This window comes from Hyperolius riggenbachi, chromosome 4, assembly GCF_040937935.1.
Source record: "Hyperolius riggenbachi isolate aHypRig1 chromosome 4, aHypRig1.pri, whole genome shotgun sequence".
Lineage (NCBI taxonomy): Eukaryota > Metazoa > Chordata > Amphibia > Anura > Hyperoliidae > Hyperolius > Hyperolius riggenbachi.
In genome coordinates this window covers 194,140,687-194,161,172 of record NC_090649.1, presented here as the reverse complement: position 1 = coordinate 194,161,172, position 20,486 = coordinate 194,140,687, and the positions used below count along the sequence as shown (strand labels likewise).

General features: G+C 45.0%; 2 protein-coding genes across 3 annotated transcripts in view; one reads left to right on the top strand and one right to left on the bottom strand.

Annotated features, from left to right (window-relative positions):
- Positions 1 to 20,486, top strand: part of PLAAT1 (phospholipase A and acyltransferase 1) — a 381,602-nt gene that overhangs the window by 126,243 nt on the left and 234,873 nt on the right. The window lies entirely within an intron of this gene.
- LOC137571675 (probable cation-transporting ATPase 13A5) overlaps positions 1 to 20,486 on the bottom strand; it is a 247,700-nt gene that overhangs the window by 90,547 nt on the left and 136,667 nt on the right. The window contains exon 17 of the mRNA XM_068281173.1: positions 15,752 to 15,869. Coding sequence (XP_068137274.1) covers positions 15,752 to 15,869 — 118 coding nt within the window. The remainder of the gene's footprint in view (positions 1 to 15,751; positions 15,870 to 20,486) is intronic.

Genomic DNA, 20,486 nt, shown 5'->3' with positions numbered 1-20,486 from the left:
CGGTTTATTGCTCGCTCATACAACCTACCACCTAAATGAATTTTGGCTCCTTTTCTTGTCACTAATAAAGCTTTCTTTTGATGCTATTTGATTGCTCCTGCGATTTTTACTTTTTATTATATTCATCAAAAAAGACATGAATTTTGGCAAAAAAATGATTTTTTTAACTTTCTGTGCTGACATTTTTCAAATAAAGTAAAATTTCTGTATACATGCAGCGCGAAAAATGTGGACAAACATGTTTTTGATAAAAAAAAACCCATTCAGTGTATATTTATTGGTTTGGGTAAAAGTTATAGCGTTTACAAACTATGGTGCCAAAAGTGAATTTTCCCATTTTCAAGCATCTCTGACTTTTCTGACCCCCTGTCATGTTTCATGAGGGGCTAGAATTCCAGGATAGTATAAATACCCCCCAAATGACCCCATTTTGGAAAGAAGACATCCCAAAGTATTCACTGAGAGGCATAGTGAGTTCATAGAAGATATTATTTTTTGTCACAAGTAAGCGGAAAATGACACTTTGTGAGAAAAAAAAAAAAAAAAAAAAGTTTCCATTTCTTCTAACTTGCGACAAAAAAAAATGAAATCTGCCACGGACTCACCATGCCCCTCTCTGAATACCTTGAAGGGTCTACTTTCCAAAATGGGATCATTTGTGGGGTGTGTTTACTGTCCTGACATTTTGGGGGGTGCTAAATTGTAAGCACCCCTGTAAAGCCTAAAGGTGCTCATTGGACTTTGGACCCCTTAGCGCAGTTAGGCTGCAAAAAAGTGCCACACATGTGGTATTGCCGTACTCAGGAGAAGTAGTATAATGTGTTTTGGGGTGTATTTTTACACATACCCATGCTGGGTGGGAGAAATATCTCTGTAAATGACAATTTGTTAATTTTTTTTACACACAATTGTCCATTTACAGAGATATTTCTCCCACTCAGCATGGGTATGTGTAAAAATACACCACAAAACACATTATACTACTTCTCCTGAGTACGGCGATACCACATGTGTGGCACTTTTTTGCACCCTAACTGCGCTAAAGGGCCCAAAGTCCAATGAGTACCTTTAGGATTTCACAGGTCATTTTGAGAAATTTCGTTTCAAGACTACTCCTCACGGTTTAGGGCCCCTAAAATGCCAGGGCAGTATAGGAACCCCACAAATGACCCCATTTTAGAAAGAAGACACCCCAAGGTATTCCGTTAGTAGTATGGCGAGTTCATAGAAGATTTTATTTTTTGTCACAAGTTAGCGGAAAATTACACTTTGTGAAAAAACACAATTAAAATCAATTTCCGCTAACTTTTGACAAAAAATAAAATCTTCTATGAACTCACCATACTCCTAACGGAATACCTTGGGGTGTCTTCTTTCTAAAATGGGGTCATTTGTGGGGTTCCTATACTGCCCTGGCATTTTAGGGGCCCTAAACCGTGAGGAGTAGTCTTGAAACGAAATTTCTCAAAATGACCTGTGAAATCCTAAAGGTACTCATTGGACTTTGGGCCCTTTAGCGCAGTTAGGGTGCAAAAAAGTGCCACACATGTGGTATCGCCATACTCGGGAGAAGTAGTACAATGTGTTTTGGGGTGTATTTTTACACATACCCATGCTGGGTGGGAGAAATACCTCTGTAAATGGACAATTGTGTGTAAAAAAATCAAAAGATTGTCATTTACAGAGGTATTTCTCCCACCCAGCATGGGTATGTGTAAAAATACACCCCAAAACACATTGTACTACTTCTCCCGAGTACGGCGATACCACATGTGTGGCACTTTTTTGCACCCTAACTGCACTAAGGGGCCCAAAGTCCAATGAGTACCTTTAGGATTTCACAGGTCATTTTTGTTTCAAGACTACTCCTCACGGTTTAGGGCCCCTAAAATGCCAGGGCAGTATAGGAACCCCACTAATGACCCCATTTTAGAAAGAAGACACCCCAAGGTATTCCGTTAGGAGTATGGTGAGTTCATAGAAGATTTTATTTTTTTGTCACAAGTTAGCGGAAATTGATTTTAATAGTTTTTTTTCACAAAGTGTCATTTTCCGCTAACTTGTGACAAAAAATAAAATCTTCTATGAACTCACCATACTCCGTACGGAATACCTTTGGGTGTCTTCTTTCTAGAATGGGGTCATTTGTGGGGTTCCTATACTGCCCTGGCATTTTAGGGGCCCTAAACCGTGAGGAGTAGTCTTGAAACCAAATGTCGCAAAATGACCTGTGAAATCCTAAATTGGACTTTGGGCCCCTTAGCGTACTTAGGGTGTAAAAAAGTGCCACACATGTGGTACCGCTGTACTCAGGAGAAGTAGTATAATGCGTTTTGGGGTGTATTTTTACACATACCCATGCTAAGTGGGAGAAATATCTCTGTAAATGACAATTGTTTGATTTTTTTACACACAATTGTCCATTTACATAGAAATTTCTCCCACCCAGCATGGGTATGTGTAAAAATACACCCCAAAACACATTATACTACTTTTCCTGAGTACGGCGGTACCACATGTGTGACACTTTTTTGCAGCCTAGGTGCGCTAAGGGGCCCAACGTCCTATTCACAGGTCATTTTGAAGCATTTGTTTTCTAGACTACTCCTCGCGGTTTAGGGCCCCTAAAATGCCAGGGCAGTATAGGAACCCCACAAGTGACCCCATTTTAGAAAGAAGACACCCCAAGGTATTCCGTTAGGTGTATGGCGAGTTCATAGAAGATTTTATTTTTTGTCACAAGTTAGTGAAAAATGACACTTTGTGAAAAAAAACCAATAAAAATTAATTTCCGCTAACTTTTGACAAAAAATTAAATCTTCTATGAACTCGTCATACACCTAACATAATACCTTGGGGTGTCTTTTTTTTCTAAAATGGGGTCACTTGTGGGGTTCCTATACCGCCCTGGCATTTTACAGGCCCAAAACCGTGAGTAGTCTGGAAACCAAATGTCTCAAAATGACTGTTCAGGGGTATAAGCATCTGCAAATTTTGATGACAGGTGGTCTATGAGGGGGCGAATTTTGTGGAACCGGTCATAAGCAGGGTGGCCTTTTAGATGACAGGTTGTATTGGGCCTGATCTGATGGATAGGAGTGCTAGGGGGGTGACAGGAGGTGATTGATGGGTGTCTCAGGGGGTGGTTAGAGGGGAAAATAGATGCAATCCATGCACTGGGGAGGTGATCGGAAGGGGGTCTGAGGGTTTGGCCGAGTGATCAGGAGCCCACACGGGGCAAATTGGGGCCTGATCTGATGGGTAGGTGTGCTAGGGGGTGACAGGAGGTAATTGATGGGTGTCTCAAGGTGTGATTAGAGGGGGGAATGGATGCAAGCAATGCACTGGCGAGGTGATCAGGGCTGGGGTCTGAGGGCATTCTGAGGGTGTGGGCGGGTGATTGAGTGCCCTAGGGGCAGATAGGGGTCTAATCTGATAGGTAGCAGTGACAGGGGGTGATTGATGGGTAATTAGTGGGTGTTTAGGGTAGAGAATAGATGGAAACACTGCGCTTGGGTGGTGATCTGATGTCGGATCTGCGGGCGATCTATTGGTGTGGGTGGGTGATCAGTTTGCCCGCAAGGGGCAGGTTAGGGGCTGATTGATGGGTGGCAGTGACAGCGGGTGATTGATGGGTGGCAGTGACAGGGGGTGATTGATGGGTGGCAGTGACAGGGGGTGATTGATAGGTGATTGACAGGTAATCAGTGGGTTATTACAGGGGAGAACAGATGTAAATATTGCACTGGCGAATTGATAAGGGGGGTCTGAGGGCAATCTGAGCGTGTAGGCGGTCGATTGGGTGCCCGCAAGGGGCAGATTAGGGTCTGATCTGATAGGTAACAGTGACAGGTGGTGATAGGGAGTGATTGATGGGTGATTGATGGGTAATTAGTGGGTGTTTAGAGGAGAGAATAGATGGAAACACTGCGCTTGGGTGGTGATCTGATGTCGGATCTGCGGGCGATCTATTGGTGTGGGTGGGTGATCAGATTGCCCGCAAGGGGCAGGTTAGGGGCTGATTGTTGGGTGGCAGTGACAGGGGGTGATTGATGGGTGATAGGTGATTGGCAGGTGATTGACAGGTGATCAGTGGGTTATTACAGGGAAGGACAGATGTAATTAATGCACTGGCGAATTGATAAGGGGGGGGGGGGTCTGAGGGCAATCTGAGCGTGTGGGCGGGTGATTGGGTGCCCGCAAGGGGCAGATTAGGGTCTGATCTGATAGGTAACAGTGACAGGTGGTGATAGGGGGTGATTGATGGGTAATTAGTGGGTGTTTAGAGAAGATAACAGATGTAAACGATACATTTGGGAGGTAATCTGACGGCGGGTTTGCGGGCGATCTAATGGTGTGGGTGGGTGATCAGATTGCCCGCAAGGGGCAGGTTAGGGGCTGATTGATGGGTGGCAGTGACAGGGGGTGACAGGGGGTGATTGATGGGTGATAGGTGATTGGCAGGTGATTGACAGGTGATCAGTGGGTTATTACAGGGAAGAACAGATGTAATTAATGCACTGGTGAATTGATAAGGGGGGGGTCAGAGGGCAATCTGAGCGTGTGGGCGGGTGATTGGGTGCCCGCAAGGGGCAGATTAGGGTCTGATCTGATAGGTAAAAGTGACAAGTGGTGATAGGGGGTGATTGATGGGTGATTGATGGGTAATTAGTGGGTGTTTAGAGGAGAGAATAGATGTAAACAATGGATTTGGGAGGTGATCTGATGTCGGATCTGTGGGCGATCTATTGGTGTGGGTGGGTGATCAGATTGCCCGCAAGGGGCAGGTTAGGGGCTGATTGATGGGTGGCAGTGTCAGGGGGTGATTGACGGGTGATTGATGGGTGATTGACGGGTGATTGACAGGTGATTGACAGGTGATTGACAGGTGATCAGGGGGATAGATGCATACAGTAAACAGGGGGGGGGGTGGTCTGGGGGGGGGTCTGGGGAGAATCTGAGGGGTGGGGGGTGATCAGGAGGGGGCAGGGAGCAGGGGGGGGGGATAAAAAAAAAATAGCGTTGACAGATAGTGACAGGGAGTGATTGATGGGTGATTAGGGGGGTGATTGGGTGCAAACAGGGGTCTGGGGGGTGGGCAGGGGGGGGTCTGATGGGTGCTGTGGGCGATCTGGGGCAGGGGGGGGAGAAATCAGTGTGCTTGGGTGCAGACTAGGGTGGCTGCAGCCTGCCCTGGTGGTCCCTCGGACACTGGGACCACCAGGGCAGGAGGCAGCCTGTATAATACACTTTGTAAACATTACAAAGTGTATTATACACTTTGTATGCGGCGATCGCGGGGTTAACATCCCGCCGGCGCTTCCGTATAGCCGGCGGGATGTTGCGGCGAGCGAGCGGTGACAGGCGCCGGCGGAGGATCGCGTCACGGATGACGCGATCGCTCCGCCCATGCCCTTAAATGGACCGCCGCCTCTGTGGGTGAGGCCGTCCTGCAGGGCTCCACTTCCCCGCCGCCCCTGTGTAGTGGGCGGTCGGGAAGTGGTTAAGATAACCCAACCTTCGACATCCTTCATAGAAAGTAATGTTCTTCCGATCATCGAAGCAATAGAATTGAAATTAAAGAAATGGATAGCCCTTCCCCTTAATGTGTGTGGCAGAGTGTTCATCATAAAAATGATAATTGCTCCCAAGTTATTATACGTGCTGCAGATGTCCCCAGTCTGGATTCCTCAATCAATTTTTAAACGCATAGATTCAATGCTAATTTCATTTATTTGGTCAGGTTCTGTACCACGTATAGCGCTGTCTACACTGCAACTCCCTGTAAGCTTTGGTGGTCTTGCAGTCCCACACTTTTATAAATACTTTTTGGCGTCACAGCTAACTCCCATACAAAGTTGGTTGAGTGGAGACAGGCAGGACTCCAGTTTGGCGGCAGAAGCAGACATCACAGGCTCCTATGAGTCTCTATGCGGAGCTATATACAGGTATAGGGTATCTAATGACACAACAAACACTAGTGTCACTCAAGCCACTATCAACATATATAAAAAAACGCATAAACTACTTGGAGAACCAATACATTATGTTTCACAGAATTCACCCTTATGGGGCAACCCAAACCTCTCAGAGTTACAATCTATTCCAGACATAAACTTTTGGCACAATCATGACGTGAAATACCTCTCCCAACTTTTTATAAACGGCTCGTTCAAAGACTTCCAGACCCTAAGATTGGAATTTAATTTACCAAAACACTCCCTATTCAGGTATTTCCAACTGAGACATGCTATCAGGGCACAACTAGGGACATCTGATGTCTCGCTGACGCCTTCACAGTTGGAGAAACAATTACTAAATCAAGACAAATCTAAACAGATAACTACCATGTACACATTTTTATTGTCACAGGGCAGTGACCAAAAAATTCAAAAAATTAGACAAAAATGGCAGCAGACTGACCCGTCTCTAATGCCAAAAAACTGGGACGAATTGGTAGAAACCTTCCCCAAGACTGTGATAGCGGCCAATGACAGGCTTATAAATGTAAAATGGCTCCATCAAGCCTACCTATCACCAGCCAGATTAGCTAAAATGGGCCCCACGCATGATGGGAGATGCTTTAAATGCAAAGAACTAAATGCAGATTTTATACACTGTGTGTGGACATGCCCAATGGTTCAAAAATTCTGGAAATCGGTGACCCACTTCATTCGGGATAAACTTTCTCTACCAATTGAATTGAACCTTAAGTTGTGCATGTTGGGGGTGGCGGGTGACCTGGCATGTTCCAAAAATCATCTAATTCTCATTAGAATACTGTTATTTTATGCAAGGAAGGTAATCGTATTGGGATGGAAACGTCCTTCCCCCCCCCCCCCCCCCCCCCCCCGCTGATTACGGAATGGAAGCAATTAATTAATCATGTTCTTCCACTATTTAAATTAACGTACCAAGTACGGAACCAATTCAAAAAATTTGATAAAATATGGATCAAATGGATAGATGCCTTGGACTCCTCGGTCCCCAACCTGGACATAAATATGTCGGTACAGGATTATCAATGAATGGAATTGAGATCTTTGACTAAATATAGAAGGCACATATGCTATAGTGCCCTGCGATATTGTCATTATATAAGTACTTATCATTACTCTGTAATGTTCTGTGGTCTGTGCAATATTATACTGTTTATGTATTTTGGCTGGTGGCTAATAACTGGACGGATGCTGTTGTCTTTCTTGTTTTTATGTTGGTTCATTTGTATGATTTTGTTTTGTCTACTTTATGCAAAACTTAATAAAAATCCTCTTTAAAAAAAAAAAAAAAAAAAGAAACCAGAAGTCAATGAATGGGACTTCAAATGTCCAATCGCAACATCAGTGTCCCAGTATGAAAGATGCAGAGATGGTAAGCCATTATAGACATGAAGCAGCAAAATCCAACAAAGCAAGTGAACCAGTGGTATAGCTACCAATCCTGTAGTGATGTGAGTCTCTGTTAATCCGTATGTCCATGGAAAGAGATCACTGTATATGAGAAGGATGGATGTTGATCCAGAAAATATACTGCGAGGGGAGCCAGGCTGAGTGACAACGGCTGTGACAGGCTTAAGTCAACCGGTTTCGCCGGTAATCCGGCTCTTCAGGACTCCAGGCCGCATGGATTATGCCCAGTATAACTGTGGATGTGCCCCACACCATAAATGGCGTTGTTCCCGGAAGTGCGTCGGCCGCGTGTCAAAAAAGGCGCGGCTTTTGAGTTCCAAGCAGCCCTGGCTGGTCAGAAGTTTCCCGGAGCGCGCATGCCCAAAGCGTGCATCCGGGTATTCAACCAAGCGTGCGCAGACAGCAAGATATAGGCGGAACGCTGGGTGAACGCCTCGCCACCCAGCGGCGCCTAACTGTCTGCGCACAGGTGCAATTGTCCGCTCAAGTACAGAACGCCGCAGCGCCCACTCACCACAAACAGAAAGGTGGGAAAAAAGAGGGAAGAGGAAAAGGGTAAATACAAAGGAGTAACAGGGGAGGAGAAAGGAAGAGGGGGAAAAAAAAGGGGGGAAATAAAGTTAAGAATTAAAATATTTGTAAGCGGTAGGCGCATAGGGATCCCACCCTGAGCGGAACAACACCACCGGACTAAAGGGGAACTCCACAGTAGTAAGAAAAATATAATCTTATAGTGCATACATTGAAAAATCAAACTATAAATGCTTAAATACAATATTAGGGGCTTGATTCACAAAGCGGTGCTAACCTACTTAGCACGTCTAAAGTCTTTAGACGCGCTAACCAGGGTGCTAAGTAGGTTAGCACCGGATTTCTCAATCATATCGCGTGCTAACTTTGCGTGCGTAAAGTTTTACGCGCGCAAAGTTTTACGCGCGCTAAGTCCCATAGGCTTTAATGGGCACTTTGCGCGGTGCACCCTGCGCTCTGTGCAGTACGCGCGTAAAGTTTTACGCGCATAAAGTTTTGCGCGCATAAAGTTTTATGCGCGAAAAGCATGTTTAGACGTGCTAAGGGGGTTTTCACAGGCGTGCTAACAGTTAGCACCGCTTTGTGAATCAAGCCCTAGATATCCCAAAAGTAGCTACGTCTTACAAAAAAAGAGTATATATTAGTTATTTGTTACAAAAAAACACATTAGGTATAATAAATCCTCCAACATGTAAAAAATACATGTAAGAAGGAAAGGGGTATCCCAAACAGGGAAAAAGGGTGTAAATCCCGTGTCCCGGACGGGGACAGTCAGGCCGCCGCCCAAAGGGACCCCAGGAAGAAGGCAGCAAAGGCATGGACGGGAACCGAACGACAGCCATGCTCCCAAGGAGAGCAGATCAAGTAAGGAACATGTAGAGATATGTCCTAATAGGGAAACCCCTACACGTGGGGGATATAAATACCCCACATCAGCAGATGTCATTTCTACAAAAATAAAAATAAAAAATAAATTAAAAATTCTTTTCTTTTTTGTTAATTGGTCATTTACAGGAAAGGGGAGTATTTCAACTCATCATTAAGGCCAGGAGGAACCGTGGCTTTCAACTCGTATATCCAGCGACATTCGCGCTGCAATACCAGTTTCTCAAAATCACCACCTCTAAGAGGTTAATGTACGCAGTCAACTGCACTGAATGTAATACGATTCAATGGATTAAGCTCACATGCAATTACATGTCTGGCCACTGGGGAACGTAGATTGTGTCCCACAATGTCCTGTGTATGTTCATAAATCCGTCGACGAAAATTGCGTGTCGTCATACCAATATAGAAGGCGTCACATGTGCATTTAAGCACATATATGACGCCCTCCGTTGAGCAGTTAATAAAGTGCTTAACCTGTACAGTTCTCCCAACATGTGGGAAAGTATTAGACCGGCCCACTGTTATGAAGGGACATTGCTTACATGATCCACATCGAAAAACTCCCCTTTCCCTGCACGGGTCGGCACGAGTGCCACCCGCGTAATGGCTCCTAACCAATTTGTTGGCAATAGTAGGAGCCCTTCGAAAAATAACCTTTGGTTTATCTGTCACGCATTGTCTGATTTTAGCATCATCCGTCAACAGGTGCCAGTGTCTAGAGAGAATTCTCTGGAATTGTTCCTGTTGTTTATTATAAGTGGTAATGATCGGTACTGTTTCCATGAAAGAGTTGGTTCTTTTACGGTATCCCAAAAGGGCACCTCGATCTGAATTAAGGGCCCTGCGATAGGCTTTGTCAATGCTAGACCTGGAATAACCTCTAGCTTCAAATCTATTCTTTAGTTCTACAGCTTCGGTTTTAAAGGTTTCAAGTGAGGAGCAATTCCGCCTGGCCCTCAAAAATTGGCCTGTTGGAATGCTTCTAACCAAGTGCTGAGGATGAAAGCTAGCAGCATGTAAAATAGTATTGGACGATGTAGGTTTTCTGAAAAGTCTGGTACTCAAGTCTCCCCCCTCTCCTATCTCTATCCAGAGATCAAGGAAAGAAAGGGTCCTGGTGTTATATTCACACGTTATTATTACGTTCAGTGCTGTTGACTGCGTACATCAACCTCTTAGAGGTGGTGATTTTGAGAAACTGGTATTGCAGCGCAAATGTCGCTGGATATACGAGTTGAAAGCCACGGTTCCTCCTGGCCTTAATGATGAGTTGAAATACTCCCCTTTCCTGTAAATGACCAATTAACAAAAAAGAAAAGAATTTTTTATTTATTTTTTATTTTTGTAGAAATGACATCTGCTGATGTGGGGTATTTATATCCCCCACGTGTAGGGGTTTCCCTATTAGGACATATCTCTACATGTTCCTTACTTGATCTGCTCTCCTTGGGAGCATGGCTGTCGTTCGGTTCCCGTCCGTGCCTTTGCTGCCTTCTTCCTGGGGTCCCTTTGGGCGGCGGCCTGACTGTCCCCGTCCGGGACACGGGATTTACACCCTTTTTCCCTGTTTGGGATACCCCTTTCCTTCTTACATGTATTTTTTACATGTTGGAGGATTTATTATACCTAATGTGTTTTTTTGTAACAAATAACTAATATATACTCTTTTTTTGTAAGACGTAGCTACTTTTGGGATATCTAATATTGTATTTAAGCATTTATAGTTTGATTTTTCAATGAATGCACTATAAGATTATATTTTTCTTACTACTGTGGAGTTCCCCTTTAGTCCGGTGGTGTTGTTCCGCTCAGGGTGGGATCCCTATGCGCCTACCGCTTACAAATATTTTAATTCTTAACTTTATTTCCCCCCTTTTTTTTCCCCCCTCTTCCTTTCTCCTCCCCTCTTACTCCTTTGTATTTACCCTTTTCCTCTTCCCTCTTTTTTCCCACCTTTCTGTTTGTGGTGAGTGGGCGCTGCGGCGTTCCGTACTTGGGCGGACAATTGCACCTGTGCGCAGACAGTTAGGCGCCGCTGGGTGGCGAGGCGTTCACCCAGCGTTCCGCCTATATCTTGCTGTCTGCGCACGCTTGGTTGAATACCCGGATGCGCGCTTTGGGCATGCGCGCTCCGGGAAACTTCTGACCAGCCCGGGCTGCCTGGAACGCAAAAGCCGCGCCTCTTTTGACACGCGGCCAACGCACTTCCGGGAACAACGCCATTTATGGCGTGGGGCACATCCACAGTTATACTGGGCATAATCCATGCGGCCTGGAGTCCTGAAGAGCCGGATTACCGGCGAAACCGGTTGACTTAAGCCTGTCACAGCCGTTGCCACTCAGCCTGGCTCCCCTCGCAGTATATTTTCCGGATCAACATCCATCCTTCTCATATACAGTGATCTCTTTCCATGGACATACGGATTAACAGAGACTCACATCACTACAGGATTGGTAGCTATACCACTGGTTCACTTGCTTTGTTGGATTTTGCTGCTTCATGTCTATAATGGCTTACCATCTCTGCATCTTTCATACTGGGACACTGATGTTGCGATTGGACATTTGAAGTCCCATTCATTGACTTCTGGTTTCTACTGGCAGCGGAGAGAATCTGGTCTGCACCAGAGTCAAATGTTGTTGTATGTCTTTAGAACAGAAGCAGTTTGAGCATATTTCTGGAACCTATGCATGTATTCCTGGAATCACTGTTTATCTGGAACTTTTCTCCATGGGAAGCAATATGTAACATGCAGTTTACACTGTATCGAGGGAACAATGCATTATACAGGCTGATAGTGGCTATATGCTGAGCAGGCTCGCAGACCGCTTACTTTTTATTAACATACCCATTTCTTGTATTCAGTATCTGGTTTTTATGACATATTAGGAATGTTTGTATCAATAAATAATTTGTATTTTTTTATCATATGACTCATTGAGTGCTTTGGCTTGCAGCTGGGTTCTGCTTCTTTCCATACAAAATACTGTTTAGTAGCCAGACCGCTCTGAGCCATATTTATATGCTACACCTTTATGTCATCTTATTTGGTTAGCAGTGTAGTGTTGGTTGATGCGCTTCATCTAGCTTATGTTTTTTTATGGCAAAATGTCTTTTGAGGGTAAGTTTGCGGATGTAGGTGTTAAGATCACTGAATAATTCAAACAACTCTGATTGGTTGGTGGGACAGTATGAAAGGCCCTTTTCTAGCAGGCCAGTTTCATGTTTTGTGAGGATATGGCTGGATAAATTGAATATACTTCTTTTGGTTTCTGTGGTGGGGGTGGGATTGGTTGCCGGGGGGGGGGGGGGGGAATTTATCGTTTGTTTTTTTTTTCTTTTACCTCTAGATCCTCGCTTTCTGAATCGGATAGTGGGCGTTTCGTCTTTTTTAGTGGTTGTGGTAGGGAGCGGGTTGAAATGGGGCTGGGTAATTGGGTGACTAAAATGTTTTGTGATAGGGAGGCCGGTAATTCTAAAAAAGAGGATGACAAGGTTTGGTTCTGTGATTCACTGTTATCAATATGTTGGGTGATTCTGGGCATTAGAAATTTGCAGATAGTGGTTTGTTGAGGTATAACCGAGGTGGAGTTTGGTGGAGGGGTCAATGGGTCTGTAGTAGTGGGGGAGTTGGGGCCTGAGGTGTAAGTGCTGATCTGGGATAGTCTGAGGAGATTGTCCGAGTTATTGTCAGCCGGAGTGTGGTTGGGGGAGGGACTGTCATCCTTTGGGGGTCCCGTAATGTCCGTTTTTATTGTGAGACTCTCTGGAGGAATGGAGTTGGTGAAATTGAATGTTAAAAGGTTGGGGTTGGTCTGGATTTTGTTTTGGTCAGCCGCAGTATGTAGGCCCTTTATCGGAGGGTTCTTAAGTGCTGAGTTTGAAGGGATATTGGGAGAGGGCCGTGGTTTAGTGCGAGTGAGGCGTGGTGCTTTGGTGGATTTTAATTTCCTTTATGCCTTGTTCTGATGGATGTATTTATTTATTTATATTTATTATTTTTTTATATGTAGACTTGTATTATATCTTTGTATGTCAATGATCAATTATGTCCTTTATGTCTACAGTCTTTTAGGGCGCAAAGATGCACCAATATGCACTTTATGTTGGTTAGAATGAATGTTATTTGTTATCGATACCTTCTTTCCCCAAACAGTCTAAAAAATAACAACTTGGGGGCAGCAACATGCATCTTGTACTTCTAATAATCCAAACATTTGTACAGCGCTTTTCTCCTGTTGGATTTAAGACGCCCCAGGAGCTGCAGCCACTGGGACGCGCTCAGGAAGCCACCCAGCAATATTAGGCAGTCTTGCCTTAAACTCCTTACAAAATAGGTGCTGACCCTAGCCAGGATTCGAACCCTGGTCTCCTGTGCCAGAGGCTGTGCCCTTAACCAGTATTCTATTCAGCCTCTGAATAGATACACTTTTGTTAGCAGTGGCGTAGCTAAGGAGCTGTGGGCCCAGATGCAAGTTTTACAATGGGGCCCTCTAAGCACTCTATACATAACAATTGATACAGTGCACCAAAACCTGCCAATGGCAACTACAGTGTCAGAGGTGCAAGAAGGGGATGGGGAACAGTTTGTTAATGATTGCCAATATTCAAAGTATCTTTAGAAGTGATTATTTTGAGCACAGGACCAATAAAGAGCTAATACTGTAGTTGAGGGAGAATCCTTCGGGGCCCCTCTGGCCCAAGGGCCCCGATGCAGTGGCTACCTCTGCACTTCCTATTGCTACGCCCCTGTTTGTTAGGCAGTCTTGCCTTAAACTCCTTACAAAATAGGTGCTGGCCCAGCCAGGATTCGAACCCCGGTCTCCTGTGCCAGAGGCTGTGCCCTTGACCAGTACTCTATTCAGCCTCTGAACAGATACACTTTGTACACATTTGTTTATTTTCTGTTCCCCGAAGTTACACAACCACATCCCCTCTTGCTATTGGCCCAACTTAGGTTACATAACCTGTCCCCTGCTCCTATTGGCCCAACATAGGTTACATAACCTGTCCCCTGCTCCTATTGGCCCAACATAGGTTACATAACCTGTCCCCTGCTCCTATTGGCTCACAAACACGCCCCCTAGCTTGTCTCCTCCCCACCCATAGAAACACATTACCTGCCTATCACATAGCCCCCACCCCTTATTAACCATGCAATTGGTCCACCCATATACTCTTAGGTATATAAACCTTGATCTCCAGACTCACTGGTACAGAGGCGCTATTCGTGACCTTGAGACTGTACTGGTGAGTCTGGTTTTCTGCATTTCACTACATCTTATTGCATTGTGTTTTGCCACCCTTAATTTTTCCCTAACCCCCCCTCCCCTAATAGTCCCCCCCCCCTTTTTTGCCCCCCCCCCCCGTTTTTTCACTACGATTTTTAACTCTTATAACAATCTCTGCACAGCCCCTCACCCCCTCTCCCAATATACCTCTAACCACAGCATTGTTTACCCATTATTCACGTTAACATAACTATGCACCAAAAATCATCAGCACACATATACATTGGTCTAAGGACACGTTATCTGTCTCTGTCTTTACAGTGTACTCCTGTCTGTTTATTGCCTGAGGAAGCTGGAATATACCCGTGAAACGCGTTGCGGTTTTGTTCATGGAGTATGTGAATAAATTGTCTTTATCTTAAGCGACAGCATCGAGTCTATTTCTGAGTGGCCGGTCCACCACCGCCTTTGCCTTCTAAAGGACAACTGGCCTGAGAGAAATAGGGTAGTTGCCATATTCGTTTTATTAAACAATGCACATTGCCTGGCTGCCTTGCTGATGCTTTGCCTCTGATACATTTAGTCATAGACCCTAAAAAAGCATGCAGATCAGATGTTTGACTTAAAGTAAACCTGAAGGGAAAAAAGTACTTACCTCAGGAGGGGGAAGCCTCTTGATCCAAAAGAGGCTTCCCCTTTCCTCCTCAGCAGAGGCAATGCAGCAGTGGCAGCTTTCTGCTTGGGCTTCAGTGGAAATAGCCGAGCCAGGCCGGGTCCACTCTACTGCACATGCATAAGCCTGCATAGTAGAATAGACCTGACCAAAATAAATATGGCAGCCTCCATATCCATCTCAGGTAGGCATGGTTGGAAATGGAAATTTGATTACGCAGAATTTCTGATTTCCGCCAATTACTGATTCTGTGTATTTCCGATTCCGATTTCCGAGGAGTCTTTTTTTGGGGGGGGATCATTTTTTGCATTCTTTGGCCAAATATTTCCGAGTTGACATTGTTTTCTCTGACCGATCCAATGCTTCCAAGCTGTGTGATTGGGCTGAAATTACCGACTTGTGGCAATGCGGTATTTCTGCAGAAATCCGATTTCCGTCTCCCAGGAATCTATTTTTGGTCATTTTTTGGGGCATTTTCCAATTGGCCAGATACTTCCGAGTTTACTCTGTATTCTCTGATTGATCCATTGCTCTTGCAAGTTCTGTGATTGGGCTAAAATTACGAAGCTGCGGTATTGTGTTATTTCCACAGAAATCCGATTTCCATTTTTCGATTGGAAATGCCAATTTCTGCTCAGAAATTTCATTTTCACGGAACCCAAATGAGCATCTCTACTCTCAGGTCAGTTGTCCTTTAAAATGTCAGCCACAACCTTATAGAGGAACAGGCAGGTATCAACAGAACAGGATGTGTGCATGGTTGATGGTCCTTTTTTATTGTTATACACATCATCATATATATATATATATATACATTATATGGAGAGTTGGGATGGTATCTCTGGAGAAGGCATGATGTTAAGTCTATGTTAAGTCTATGTCAATCAGAAGGCATTAGCATTCTATTGCTATTCATGATCAATGTTAGAGCTACACAAATTAGTGCACTTGCCATCTTTAATTACAGCCAATTTGTAAGCTAAATTGCACATATATCTGGAATCTGTGCAGTAAATACCTTTTTAAAGACTCCACATTCACATCATTACTGATTTCCAGGTTTTTATATGCCAGGCCGATGACACGGAAACCTTGTGATGTATACTGGTTGAGTACATATGAAAAATTTAATGGCACTGTTTGCATGGAAAAAAAAAATATCACAGTTAACTAAACTATGCATGTAAACAAGATTTAGAGTAAAAGCAAAATCAGCTATACTTTATGCACTTTTCCAAAGCAATATCTTTTGACACCAATGTCTTGGTACAGTGAGATCCCAGTGCAGACTGCTTGTATTTAGATCTGACCTTTGATGATAGTTTAGCAATTTTTGAAATAACAGTTTAGCTCAAGGTGTGTGATAGTTAGCGGAGACAACGCCGCCGCGCGGGGCAACATGGCGGCGGTATCCGCTTCCCAGCCGGCGGGTTCCGCTTCACATACGGAATCGCTGGCGCAGGTTGATGGGGACACCGCCGCCGCGGCTGGCGGCATGAAGCCGGGTCTTGCAGGTCACCCGGCGGACCTCGGTTCGCGTTCATGTGCGGACCCTAGCCCTGGCCTCTCCGGTGCACAGAGGCAGAGGGTCGTGCGCGCGTGCAAGGAGGCAGGACTTTTACCTCCTACGTAGGAGTGTCAGCTGACTCTCCAGTCAGCTGACCTCAGGAGGCCTTCTGATTGGTTGGGCGGCTGGGTGGCACTGCAGATGCGCTCCCAGCATATAATGAGCCTGTGTTCAGTTGCTCTTTGTCTGCTGTCGTGAATACTTAGGTGTAAACGCTCAGACCTTAGCTCAGTTCCTAGGTGTTGATATCAAGGACTTCACACCTCAGTTTAGGATTGTATTGCATATTTACCTGTGTCTTGACTTTGGCTATCCCTGACTACTCTTTCCTCTTCTCAATTTTGTACCTTTGCCTATCTGATTCTTAGTTGCCGACCCTGCCTGTTTAACGGATTCTGAATCAGCCTTCTGTTCTTGTACTGCTGCTGTCTCTCTGTTGCCGAACCTTTGCCTGTCTGACCTTTCTCTTCCCCCAGTGGAACGTCTCCCACTGGTGGGATATCTCTGAGGCTTGCCTCTCCGAGACGCCTGCCCTAGCAGATGATTACTGCCAGGGGCTGAGATCCCAATCTTCGCCTGGGCCGAGGATCTCACACACGGGGTTCCCATTCAGAGGTAACCACACCTCTGAGGAATCGCCGTGTGGTGGATATTTCCACAATCTTGTATATTGTACAGTGTTGTTTGTCATTTTCTGCATACGGTATCCAGAGGTTAGTTGCACTTGCATTATTGGTGATTCTGCAGATCATCAATAATCAGGTGACATCTGCATTATTGGTGATACTGGAGATCACTAATAATCAGATTCTCTCTGCTTACTGACACCGATCGTTACAAGGTGACTACTTTTAGGCTGCTTATGGGGCATGTTATAAAATGGTATTAGGGACACCTGAAGTGAGAGGGATATGGAAGCTGTTCTATTTATTTCCTTTTGAACAATGCCAGTTACCTGGTTGTCCTCCTGATATCTTTGGTAGTAGTAATATTTAAATCGCACAGCTCAGAACTAAAACCCCAAAGTTTCTTGAAAATGACGCTGGCCAAAGATGAACTATTTTAAGATATGCTAGGAGGGGTTGGAAAATCTAGACAAGTATGGAGGCCTTGCCTTAACAGACAGATGCAGAAGACATTGGCAACTGAACTAGAGTTTGTAACGATCGGTGTCAGCACACAGAGAGAATCTGATTATTGGTGATCTGCAGTATCACCAAGAATACAGATATATACCTGATTATTAATGATCTGCAGAATCACCAATAATACAAGTATAACTAACCTCTGGACACCTGATGAAGTGTAAGTGTTTGGTGCAACAGTATATGAGTCTGGATCACCTGAGGAGCAGGTGACCCTAGACTGTATAACGAGTATCTCCTAAGGATTGGAGATAACCAGAGAGCCAGTGATTCCCTGAACTGTTGGGAGTCAGACTCTACTGCAGTCAAAGGACTCTTATGGGATAGAGTCCCTAACTGGATTGCAGAGAGTTCCCTCAGAGTGACAGGGAGTCCCTGCAACTACTGGACACCCCACCGGGGGGGGGGGGGGTTGCCACAGGTAGAAGGGTCGGCCAGGCCGAGTCGGCAACACACGAGCAGATAAGGTACAGAGACAGAAGGCTGATTCGGTAACCAGGGACAGGCAGGGTTGGCAACAGGTAATCAGATATGCGAAGGTACCGAATCAGAGAGCAGGAGAAGGGTCAACAGAGCAATAGGTCATAACAGATATCTAGCAGAGGCCTAGTCTAGAGTGTGAGGTCCGTGGTCTCAACACTCAGGAACTGATCTATAGAATAACACAGCAATGACACAGTATCCTTAATCTTGGGTGTGAGGTCCGTGGTCTCTACACCCTGGAACTGGTCTAAAGAATAACATAGTAATAACACAGTAATCTGGCTAAGTGTGAATTCCCAGGTCCACCTGGTTCTAACACACTGTGTTAGAGTGCTAACACATCAGCATTCACAACGGCAGACAACCAGCAACTGACAAGCAAGAAGTATATATAGCAGAGCGCTCCCCAGCACCACCCAGTCCCATTCAGCCAATTAGCTCCTGCGCTAGGATCAGCTGATCGTCCTGATCAGCTGATCCCTCTCCTATTGGCATAAAGGGCCTGCCTGTTAGCACGCGCGTAGCTCTCCATCTGTTTGCACTACTAGGCTCAGACAAACCAGACGCATGTTGCTGCGGAGAAACCGCCGGTCTGAACGCGGAACCAGCCGCCTCGCTGTCAGACCGCGTGGCGGTGTTTCCGCAATCCATTACAGAGTTGGCTTGAACCTCCGATTTTAGAACCTCGAACGCAAACTTCCTCAAAAGTTCGGGGTCACACGAACTTTGCGAACCGCAATAGACTTCAATGGGCAGGCGAACTTCCAAAACTACAAACACTGTTTCTGGTCACAAAAGGGGGTCAGTGACTACAAGAGAATTTTTTTTTTTCAAAAAGACCTTATACTTTTTTGAGAAAATCAATTTTAAAGATCTCGTACTGAGTGTGGGAAATGTTCCAACCTTAGCCGACTTTAACGGTTAATAGCAAAACCCCTTAAATGCCATAAACTCCAAATTTGCATGGGAATGTTAAGAAGAACAGTGGGAACAAAAGGAAAAAAGTCCTTATACTTTTTGAGTAAATCGATTTTAAAAGTTCACAGGAAAAAACGTATACATTTAAATGTCGGTAAATGACAGATCATGGGAAACAATTCCCGCCGACTTTAGCAGTTAATAGCAAAGGCCCCTTACATCCTGGCAACACCAAATTTGCAGGATATGTTAAAAAGATAGTGGGAAACAATATTTAAAAAAAATTTTAATTTAATTTTTTTTGTTATTTTCAGAGTGTGGGAAATGTACTCCCAAAAATGACAAGGCGCCCCCCTGCCGAGCTCTCTGTAACCCCTTGTCCCCCATGCAGGTTGGGATAGCCAGAATGCGGAGCCCTGGCCGTATGGAGCTTCGCACCCTGAGCTATACCAGCCCGCATGGTCCAGGGTATGGGGGGCTCCAGGGGAGAGGGGTGGCCAAGCCTTCCTCTCTCCCCCTAAGCCCTAGTCCAATCCATGGACAAGGGGCTCTTCCCCACCTCCAGTGGCCCAGGAGGAGGTGGGGGCGATGACTCCCTGGGGGGGTTCATGGTGTCATCTGGGAGTCCCCTTTAAGAAGAGGACCCCAGATGCCCACCCCCCTCCCAGGAGAAATGAGTATAGGGGTACAAAGTACCCCTTACCCATTTACACAAAGGGTTAAATGAAATAAAAACACAACCACGAAAAAAGTCCTTTAATGTCCTTAATTAACCAGAAATACCTGAACCTTTTAAAAAAAGCTCCCACGTCAATATCCTTGGAAATGTCCCACGCCATCATCCTCTCATCTTGCGATCTTCAATTAAGTTGATTGAAGATCTCCACCGCCCCCCACACAGCAGAGAACGCATCTGCATAGGACACATAGCTGCCGGCTCCCGATGTCCTCCCCGCCTCCTCACCTGTCACCCTCACCTAGGCTGGCAACCGGTGCACTCTAGACATAAAAAAAAAAAATAAAAAAAAAATAAATAGAATAAAATGTTTTAATTTTTTTTTAAATATCTTTTCCCACTATCTTTTTAAAATATCCTGCAAATTTGGTGTTGCAAGGATGTAAGGGGCCTTTGCTATTAATTGCTAAAGTCAGCGGGAATTGTTTCCCACGGTCTGTCATTTACCGGCATTTAAATGTATACGTTTTTTCCTTTGAACTTTTAAAATCGATTTTCTCAAAAAGTATAAGTTCTTTTTGAATTTTTTTCCTTTTGTTTCCACTGTTCTTCTTAACATTCCCATGCAAATTTGGTGTTTCTGGCATTTAAGGGGGCTTTGCTATTATCCGTTAAAGTCGGCGGCGCTTGGAACATTTCCCACACTCAGTAGAGATCTTTAACCATTTCACAACTGAGGGGTTTTACCCCTGAAACACCAGCGCTATTTTTACCTTTCAGCGCTGCCTCCATTGTAGTATTTATGTACTATGATTGGTTATTGGGGACTGGAGAGTCTCCATAACCAATCATTGTACTGCAGAGCCGGGGTGTGTGTGCGCGCGCGGGTCGCGGGGGCGCGCGATCGCGCGCTGCACATTTGTTTACGTTACATTGTTTTGAATGAAGACGGCTTTTGTTTAAA